Raw genomic sequence first — 10,905 nt, forward strand, 5'->3', positions numbered from 1 at the left:
GGAAGGAGAGGGGGAAGGGAGGAGAGAGGGAGGGGGGGTCAGACCTTTCCCCCCACCCCCTATTCAGTGAAATCCCAGTTAATAGAAATGCTGGTTAATAAAATGCCAGATAACAGGGCTTTTACTGTAGTTATAATAATAGTAACAATAATAATTGGCAAACCCACATCAAACTCTTTCTATACTTCACTTACCTTGGGCTATTGGTGCTAAGAGTATCGTGAAGAATAGCAACTGTGATGACCACATGACTGTGGAGGGAGAAAGTAAAGATAACCTGGCAATGAGTGCTTCCCAGTAAAACAAAAATAAGTGTCCTCCTGTTCCCTCTTTCAGCAGTCCTTCAGCAGGTCTTCAATTCACATCCAAAGGAAAGGGGAAGGAAAAAAGCCAGCCAAAAATAAAAATAAAATAAAATAAAAAAGCACAGTAAATATCCAGAGTCTGAGACCTACAAAATGAGAGAAAAAAAGAAAGGTCAGTAACAAATTAAAAAGATGTTTTGTTCATATCAAGAAGTTACACCATGACTGCAAGGATAAGGACCAATCTGAGTTCTCATAATTAATGATTATTCACTGTTCAGTAAGGATAATATGGTATCCCTGTGCAGGAAGTTAGCACTTAGCACTTATGTTCCATTTCTTCTTTCAGAATAGGGCTAACCTGGGTTTAAATCAGTGCCTACACCTGGTGCGGACCTTCTGCAGAGAAGTGGCCTAAAAGCTTCTAATTCATTTATGCAGGCATCAAACTTGTCTAAGCTTGGAGTCACTGATTCCAAACCAAGTGAAGTTCTGAACCAGCAATCAAATCACAAATGACCATATATCTTATTTTTAACCCCCTGCCATAATGCCACCTAATGCCTTGCTGATTCAACTTTAGCTCAGTCCCACAAGTACTCATGCTATGCCCTTGTAAGACAGTGTAGCAAAATGAGAACATGTGTGTGAGGACTTTCCTCAATAACATTTCCAACTAGCTACCATATTATACTCATGTTGGAGGATGGGTGGATCAAATAAATCATACCACCAGCTTGTTGTCCTGAATATCAATGGCAAGTTCCACTTAAAACTGTTAACATGTAAGGAATTGTAAAGTCTTTTACAGATCTATAAGACTTTGTGGCTTTCACAAACCTCATTTAATTACAATTCCCTCCAAAGTCCCTAATCACAATAGGTTATGCTTTTCTGAGCAGTGCTCTCTGTTTTTGCCAATTTTTGTTCTTACCCAAGACCCAGTAGAAGCCAAAAACTATACAAAAAACGTGTTGCATGCCATTGAAATGTGGGCATATTTTTGAACCTTAGGCAAGACAATCTTTCCTTTGTTCAGCACTTCTATCCTTGCTCATCAACTAAATCAAACCCTGCATTGTTTAGACCCAAGCTCTCTGTAAGAATGTATCATTTCTTCCAATAAAATGTGTTTGCTTCTACTATACTTTAGTCCAAGCTGGTATTCTCCCCTAGCCCCCACCCTCTGTAATTCACTCAACTGTAGCATTTGTTTTCCAAAGCTTTTATTCAGCTCCATAGCTGAGATGACTAAAAGCTCAAGGTCAGTAGACGGTCAAGTGAGTTACATGTGGACATACTGCTCAAGTTATGGACTCGCCTTCTTGATGGCTCCCAGGGTGTTTTTCTGACCCGCCACTAGCCATAAGGGTCATTCATGACACTTTACACTTATTTTTCAAACAGAACCAAGGTTCTTGAATATTTTAACATATAGGTCTTAAGCAGAATTAAGCAGAACTTCCTCTACCTTAAATGCTGGAGGCTGCAAGTGAGAGAAATAGGGGGAAAACCCCTATTCAAACTCTGTTCACTCTCCCTTTCAGTACCCACTCTCTGCCACTGTGTAACACATAATATTGGGCAAGATGGACCTATGGTCTGACCCAGTAAATGGTAGTTCTTATGTTTTTAGGAAGAATTAATATGCATTCCATTTATACTTCAGACAGTAATCAATACACCTCAAACTAACATTAACTGACCATTACTTATGTCTGTATTTTTAAGACCAGGTCACTGGTCTCAATCACAAGAGGCCTCAATCACGAGAGTTTTAAAAGTCTGAAGCTTCTGTGCTATAGGTATTTAAAATAAAATTGCACAAAATAAAATAACTACAAATGAATACAGGGGAGAGCTAGTAAGGCCTTGAACAAGAGACTCAGATAAATTTTATAAATTGTCATATTATGAAAAGAAAGTGTTATGGTGCAGTAAAAACATTTGGGACAAATTTTGGAAATGATATACAAATAAATTTATAATATAAATGTATTTGTGTATATATTATATACACAAACAAATTATACTCCACATTCCAAATAAGGAAGAAGTAGTAATGACATGTATTGGCTAAACCACATCATCACAGATCTTTGTTAGCATATATTTTCTCATTCCCTGATCCACAGATCTATATTGTTTCAGTACCAGAGGATGCAAATGTATATGCCATGGACAAAGAAAGACCACTGATTCAAATATTATTAATGGTATAAGGTACAAAATACATTTTCTATACAATCATAAAGTTAGGATTTTAAGATATAGGGACAGATCCTATTTCATCTTTTGGGCACATAACTGCAATCCTACTCCACTCTGCTCATGTTCCCCCTCCCCAAAGTTAACATAGAGTGGATGAGCCTCCTCCTCCTTGCTGCTTTTTTTTCACTTAATCTTAGGACAAGGGGGATAGTTTGCTGCAAAAGTGGGGGCATTAATGTGTTTGCCATGGAACCAAGCCAGGCAAAATAGGATCGCACTTTGGCATCTAATACGTAAAACAGAATGTGGTTCCTAGCATCTTCTATGTGCCAGGACTAGAAATAAATGCTTCATCCCATTATTTAAAAAAATGTAATGCCCAATTATCTAATGTCCTTAAGCTCTTGGACCAGATTCCAAGATAAGGGATTCAAATCAATTTACTGTTTACACTATTTCTGAATATGACTCAGTATCACTCGCACTGATAATCCATGAGATACTGCACCTTCACCATACTTCCAGGACTGTTTCTAGTCTTCCTCCTGAAGAGATCAAAGGGCAGTGGAGTTGTGGCATCATGCCTCTGCGAGCTTCCCTCTCAACTGAACAAAACAGGCACAATCTCTCCTGTAATGATGATAGACCCCTCTGTTACACTTGCCTAATTCCATAAGCAGAATACCCTTTAGACTCCAGTACAGCATGCATCAACCCAAATGCTCAATGAACACGCACTGTTGGATCTGATGCAGCATGCACTGGCTGATATAGACAAACCCATTCTTATAGGGATTAGGACATTATTTTGAGAAATTACTATAGTTCTTCAAAATAAATGGGACCCACGGTCTTAACCCAATGGAAAGAAGAGTAGGAAACTACAAAGTCTGGGTTGAGCTCACAGCTTTACTAAGATGTTTATGTGGCCAAGCACTTACTTTGTCACTCTGATAAAAAACAGTTGTAAAGGAAAAATGAAATCATTATGGTCAACTCTTATAGGTGGTGGGGAAAACACAGTCTCAAGAAAAGCATTAGAAAAAGCAAAAAAACCCTACAAAATAAAATTAATTGCATATTCTGGATCCTCTGGACATAAAATGCAGCCAAACCAGAGAGACCACTGATGAGCTTTTAAATAATAAATACTGTATTTACTGGTTGCAAGAAGAGGACATTCCTTCAGTGTGAACAATTTAGAAGTTGCATTTGACCCGCAGGGGTCTCCACTTGAACCATCAAGTAAATGCAAGCTGTATTAATTTACAAGAAGGTTCTGCTGAACACTGACCTTTCTGACTGCAGTGCTGTCATCAAGAGCCACATATCCTGATTTGCTGTCAAACATCGAGCTAAGTGATTTACACACTAGTAGCTCCTAAAGCACAACTCATCAATGGACTGATGGAAAAGGAGAAAGCCAAAGGATACTCTGGCATTGGAGACTAGAAATGTGCTGTGTGATACCTGTCAAGATGATCATTCTTAAAAAGACTGTTATGGATATAATGATGAATATAATGCCTAGCAAAGTCCATTCCTCAATACCGGATGTCAACCAACATCTGAAAGATCTCTTGTGTTACTTTAATGACAGTCTAAAGGAGGAGGGAAGGAAGGGGAAGAAATCTGAGAACTAGTCAATGCCTAGATGTGCTGAATTCAAAGTTGACCTAAGTAGCACAAGTAGAACTTGTTCAAAACACAGTCTCTGAGCTCTCGGCTGCCTGGAATCTCATGCAACCACTTACAGTTGAGCAACATGGAAGGAAAACATCACCATTTTGCCCTGGTAGCATTTCACCCCCGCCCCAAATTCTGCCCAGGCAGTGTTTCACCAACATTTCACTGGAAACTTGACCTGTTAGGTTCTCCACTTGCACTCCAGCAAGTCCTCTAGCTAGGCAGAATTACTTGCTTAATAGTTTCAAACAACTAAATTACCTCTTACAGTACAGATCTGTATTCTTTAATAAAAAAAAAAAAAAATAGCCCTGGACTTCTTATCTCTTTCTTTTGTAAAACTTGCTTACTTAGGAGAAAATAAGTTCAATGCTTTAAGCAGATATTGATTAAAGTTGCTGTTTGCAAAAGAAAAATGCCTGCAAGTAATTAACCCTTTGATGCTGGTGATTGCAGAGAAACTGCAGTGCCATAAATGCAGTGCTCTGTTCTCAACATCTGTTTAACAGGATTCTGCTTCCCAAATATGTTTTCATGATTTCACTCTAGGAAGCAAAAGGGGAACAAGGAAAAGGGAAAATGTACTGCTTCAGCAAACAGTAAACAATGACCTATAATTTTAAGGTAATATAATGTAAAAAGGATGTTCTCAAGCAAAAAAAAAAATAATACTTTAAAAAAAATTAACTGGCTTAAAAAATTTAAATTGTTAAAAAAGAAACAACTGTTAAATAACGGAATTCCTTGTCTCTGATCAGTTGCTACACTTTAATAAACTTCTTTCAACTTCAGCAACAAAGCAAGACTTTTTTTCTTCCTTTCCCCTTAGCTAGTTTCAAGTCATTTTAGTTTTCAGTTTCTCATTCAGCACTGTACATCGATGTAATGTTTAGGTTGCAAACACTGCAGGGACACATTTATTCATATAAAAGGTTTTCCAATGGCAGTGTTAAATAAGGAATCACAGACACATATTTTAGGTTTTCTGAAAACTTACCAGTAAATTTGCAGCTGAAACTGAACTAACACTGTAATGCTACATATTTTATTCCAAACCACAAACAAAAACAAACTCACTGTCTTCATAGATTTCAGTGTTGATTGTTTTTCAATTGAAGAATTTCAGAGGCTGAAATGCCCCACCTGACCCAACCCAAAGGCTCCAGAGGCAGATCCAGGGGGGATGTACCAGGGCACTTGCATTCCCCCTTTGATTCCTGCTCCACCCAAAATTAAAACCCAACTGCTTGGCAGTGGCAGCAGCATTTCTAGTCAAGCAATGCTGAGAGGATCCATTGGCTTCATGGCTCATTATCATCTCCCTGATCCCTTCTAGGCTCTTCATTCCACAGGTGCTAATGACCCTCTCCTTTTTAATGGCCCTGACTTTCCACCAAGCAAGCTGTCCTTTGTTCTTCAATTTTGTTGTTTGTTAGCTGCTCTTGGTAATGAAATTCCTATTTCACAGCCCTGCAGATTTTTCTTAACTCATTCCAATGAAGTTATATTTGTTTTTGTTAAAATCTTTAACTGAATAATAGAGCTCTAGGCCCCCAATATATTAATAAAGCTTCTAGTTTATTTTTAACTGGAGAAAAATGTGCTCATATGTGCTGCTCCATATGTGATGATGCACCCCACCATCTGCACCCCCTTGCAAAATGCTGGAACTACCTATGAAAGGCTCCCTTTCCTACCGGAGCTCCCACTTCTGTTCCCTCTGACCTTTCTGATGGATCTACATGCACAACAACTGCCTACTTCACCCTTTAATTGTGCGTGTACCCATAACAGGGTTTAGACCACTCCAAGCCCCAGCCTAAAACCTGTAAGAACAAGATTGCCCAGACACTACCTCTTCAGTTAGGGAATGGGTATGTGGCTATGCCCAGATGCAGGGTTTTTGCCACCTGTGTCCACTCTAGTGCTCTGTTGGGGAGGTAGCTGACTAGGATGGGCAGCTGTGCCAGGTCACTTGGGTTCAAGACCACAGTATGCACCATTTTTAAATACAGGTTTCCCTGGCTTTATGCAGGTTCTGTACTTGTGAATTCATTATCCAGTGACCCTTTTTATACCAAAAATGTATTGTATGCAAGGTAAATTCACTCTTATGTGATCAGTGTAGTGGAAGCCCACAGTAAGCTGCTTTGTCTCATCTGCCACAGCACAGACTATAGCTAGCGTGTGGTATGCTAGCTAATGCTGAGAGGTGTCTGTGTAAGGCAGAGGGGATGGGGGAATCCCTGCTTAGCAGAGTGGGGGGAGGGGGGAAAAGGAAGCCAGGCAGAGGCTTGCAGTCTGTGTAAGGCAGAGGGAAGGGGCCATCTCTGCTGTGGAGCAGAGTGCCCAACCCATCCCAAAGCATGGCAGGATGCTGGGGGAGTCTGGTTTAACTTAAACCAGCAAGGGGTCTGGGACAGACATTGCATAAAACAGTTTGACCCAAATCAGTTAGGTCTACATTCAACCAGGTTTATCTCAAACCAGTTTCAGCCATTTTCAAACTGGTTTATTTGCTCTGAACATTGGTTCTGTTACAGGTTTAAACCAGTTTCTGATCACTTAAACTGGTTTAGGTGTAATGTCTGTCCCCAGCCCCTGAGTTCAATAGCCTGGTCAAGGCTCTAACTATGAAGTCATAAGTTCTGAATACTGTCACACTTTTAATTCCGAAAGGAAAATTTGGGTTCTGAGGAACAAGCATATGAAGGAAAATGATGGGAAGCACATTATGATTAAATGGCTGCATCTTGAAGTCTAATTTAGAAAAAAATATCATTTGCTAAGAGCCTTCAGGCACAACTAGGAAAATGTTTTATAAACTATTAAAACATCTTGTTCTAACATAATTTCCTCACTTTTGTCGTGTTTCCCTTCTTGTGCTTCTTTTCTAGCCTATCTCCCTGATCCTGACCATTATTCAATTTTTTTCCTCTTTCTCCCAGATTACCAAGAAGTTCCTTAATGCTGAGGAAAATGTCCCCAAAGGCTGAAGATCTAATAAGGGGGCCAGGGGGAGGGGAGCTCACTACCCTTGACAATCCTTAGCTTGGTTTCTGCAGCAACATAAACAGAGATCACTTGGTAAAGAAGTAGGGACTGTCTGTGTCCTTTGGATACAGTTCCTGAAAGGTGCAACATGCAGCCACAATACCAGCTGCAGAGCACCAGGTAGACTGTTCATTGTGCACAGGTGCTTTAGAGGTGGGCAGAGGAGGCGGCAGGGAGGAACAAGGGGTGCCTGCACATATCCTGTTCCACTCCTAAGAATAATGTAGGGTGGTCTCCTCTGTAGCTATGCATAGGCCTGTGCAGCATGAGCTATGGGTGACAAACAACACTATAACTTGGATAAATATATGCTATCCAAGGCATAAACAAATTGCAGGGAAAGTTTGGATGTCAAACTTGGCCATTTTCAGGGAACTTAAGTCAAAGCTGCAGAAATATGACTGAACAGCCAAAGGCCTGTATCACAGATACCCTGTATTACAGTTGCATCCTAAAACATTCACTAAGGTAACCAAATGTATTAATAGTTATTTTTCTATAATAACTGTAGTTTTGCTAATATGTTGAAATGATTATAGGCACAAAGGCAGCCTTGAAGATGAAAAGAACAAAGCAGCCTTGTCAGGCCACAGGCCACAGTTAGTAAATAACTGACCATGGGCTAAAAGGCAAGCCATAAAAAAGATAAGAAAACTGCCCTTCTGGTATCTCAAAAACATAAATTTAATTTGATTAACAAGATCTTAATTAAAGTAAAGACTGCCAGATGATTAACAGACTGGGGTCAGATACCCAAAAATAAATTAAAAAACCTTAGCTAAGTTGATCCCTTTACTGCTTTCCCAGGGTCACTAAAATCTGGTTCCATCCAGTTCCAAAACTTCCAGTGAAACAAAGACATTTAAATAAAAGCAATCAGAGATCAATTATTAGCACGTCAAATCAACCATCTATAAATATTGGGCCTGGAACAAGTAACAAATTGGACCTGTCTCAGAGCTCAGTAGAAAAAAGACAACTCAGCAAGAGTCCCCAAGAAAGCAGAGACGCTTGGCCAGCAGACCTGTTCTTCCTGAATCCAAGGCTACGTAAGCATTGTCTTTATTAGTACCAATAAGTCTTTGCTATTGCATATCCTAATAAAGCTTTTGCGTTGTGACTGGAATGGTCTCATTGAGCACTTAATCTATCCAGTTCCTAACCACAAGTCAAATCAAAAGGTTACACCTCTCCACAGTTGCCCTAATGTACCAGGCTGCAGAGAGTAAAGAGGCCACTGCAGAGATGCTGTGTCCATTTTAGAGCAATCTGTCCCCAGTAATGGTCTGGATCACATAAACAACTTCCATCATCAACCTTTCCATGCATTAGGCCTGTCATGGGAGGCAGGACTCTTCTACATACATTACCTTCATATCCTAAGCACACATGCTCAAGGGCCAGGTGCAGTGCAGTTTGTAGCTCTTTGTCAGCATAGCGGTTAAACTGCAAATCCAAAAAACCGTTAATATCCAAGGCAGCCAGGTAATGGTGGAGCCTTGTAGTGTGGGCTTAGACATTCTAGTCCATCTGATCACTGGTTTCAGGTGTTCTGGAGGGCAGCTGCAACCAGGCCTGGCTTTCTGACAAACACATGAGCTGCAGTACTTGGGACAAAGTGGTATGAGTCATGGATAGAAGAGGTTCATCTTCAACCCTGGATTCCCTTATCTTTGTAACTTTGGTTCAGACTTTAAATAACTGCTTTCATAGATTTCATAGACATTCGGGCTGGAAAGGACGCCGGAGGATCATCAAGTCCAGCCCCTTGCCCCATGGGCAGGAAGTCAACAGGGATCATAGGATCCCAGCAAGATAAGCATCCAAATGTGTCTTGAAGGCATTCAAAGTGGGTGCTTGAACCGCCTTTGATGGCAGTCTATTCCAAACCTTGGGGGCTCGGACAGTAAAGAAGTTCTTCCTTATGTCCAGCCTGAATTGGTCACAGCGGAGTTTGTGACCGTTTGACTTTGTCATCCCTTGGAGCGCTCTGGTGAACAGACATTCCCCCAGATCCTGGTGAGCACCCCTGATAAACTTATAGGTGGCCACCAGATCACCCCTGAGTCTGCGCTTTTCTAGGCTGAAGAGTCCCATGGCTCTCAGCTGTTATTTTCCTTTACTATTATTTTTCATTCAGTAGTTACAGAACTGTACTGACTAGCTGCATGGAAAACAGCCATGAGATTCTGACAGTTTGCATACATGTAAGATACATGTCACATCACTGCATTTTCAGTTCACTCTTGCTCTCTATCCTTCTCAAATGGATAGAAAACTTGGATATCATTTGCTTTTCATTAAGAGAATGCAGTTCTCTCTTTCTATGCTGCTTTACATTATAATTAAAAAATAGCTCAACTGTTTTTCCTTTTTTTTGCCAATACCCAGAACAGTGCAAGACAAGAGAATCACAAATAAATAAAAATGCCATTTTGTACATATATACATATACAAATGCATGTCTCTCCATGTGAATTATAATTCACACACAAATTTCACTGGTACAGGAGAGAAGCAACACAATTCAGGTGAGTAACAATTTTTTAGAAGAAACTCCTCTAGGAAAAAGTTAAGTTTAATTGTCTTTCAGCTCTGTTATGTAATAAATGTCTATTAATGTTTAGCAGCAAATTGGGTTTTAATGATCAATGCTATTTTTGGCTGGAGGGTGACATGTAGTTTAAGTATAAAACAGATTTATGTTTTACACCAGGTTGATTTTCTTGGATGACTCTCCTTGACTTAACCTCTTCACACCCCACAAGACATTTAATATAATTTTATTTCTAATAGACTGCAAAGCAATAGGACCATATTTGCCACCACTGATGTTTTCAATGAGAAATAAAATCAATGAGGTTTAAGCTGAAGATAAGTACAAGTGATTACTTAAGTGTAAGTGGCTTGGAAAATATTAGGGGAGTTATATTACTCAACCAAATGATACAAATTAAGAAGTAGTCTTGGTAGAAACAGGACCATGAACAATGCCTGACCTTGCCTAGTTGAAGATATCTCATCTAAAACAAGAATCTTGCAGAGATTCTCTAAAGCTAGGAATTGACAAGCAAGCAAGTTGGAGGTAACTCTCAATACAAGTAGCAACCCTGACATATAGGAGTATAGGCCTGGATAGGGCCTCCTTGGATATCAAGTCCAGTCCCCTGCATTCGCAGGCAATCATTTATCCAAATGGACCTAGACATTGTTCCCTTCAAACTCTCACACACCACAAGACACAAAACTAGAAACACTAAAACCAGTCTATGACATGTGTGATGGCGGCCCATCGCCGTCAAGGACGCAGGCGGAGGACAGACAGGATTGGGGGGCAGCAACACCCCTTCAAGAAAATCCAGGGCCAAGATACTTACCTTCGGGAGCGGCGTCAGAGCCAGGATCGCGGCAGCAGCCGCAGCCGCCCTTACAGGCCCGCGCGCCGGGGCGCCTCCGGCTAAAAAGCTGTTCCCGATAAGGGGAAAGAGCTGAGCCAATCGTGGCAGCCACAGTGGCTGTCGTGGGGAGTTTAAAAACCCCAGCAAACCCCACGGGAAGGGGGAAGCCAGAGGAGGGGAGAGGAGGCGTGCAGCACGTCACTGCCGCTGCGGCTTCCCCAGAGCCAGAGCCTCAGGGAGGGGACTGGGGA

The 10,905-nt window shown here is 40.7% G+C and overlaps 1 protein-coding gene across 2 annotated transcripts in view; it reads right to left on the reverse strand.

Moving 5' to 3' along the window:
- LOC102377378 (adhesion G protein-coupled receptor L3-like) overlaps nt 1–10,905 on the reverse strand; it is a 496,226-nt gene that overhangs the window by 169,533 nt on the left and 315,788 nt on the right. For both annotated transcript variants that reach the window (XM_025192002.1, XM_006035814.2), the window contains one exon: nt 195–451. In XM_025192002.1, coding sequence (XP_025047787.1) covers nt 195–249 — 55 coding nt within the window. In that variant the 5' untranslated portion in view covers nt 250–451. The remainder of the gene's footprint in view (nt 1–194; nt 452–10,905) is intronic.

Source organism: Alligator sinensis, unplaced genomic scaffold (genome assembly GCF_000455745.1).
Source record: "Alligator sinensis unplaced genomic scaffold, ASM45574v1 scaffold1443_1, whole genome shotgun sequence".
NCBI classification, from domain to species: domain Eukaryota; kingdom Metazoa; phylum Chordata; order Crocodylia; family Alligatoridae; genus Alligator; species Alligator sinensis.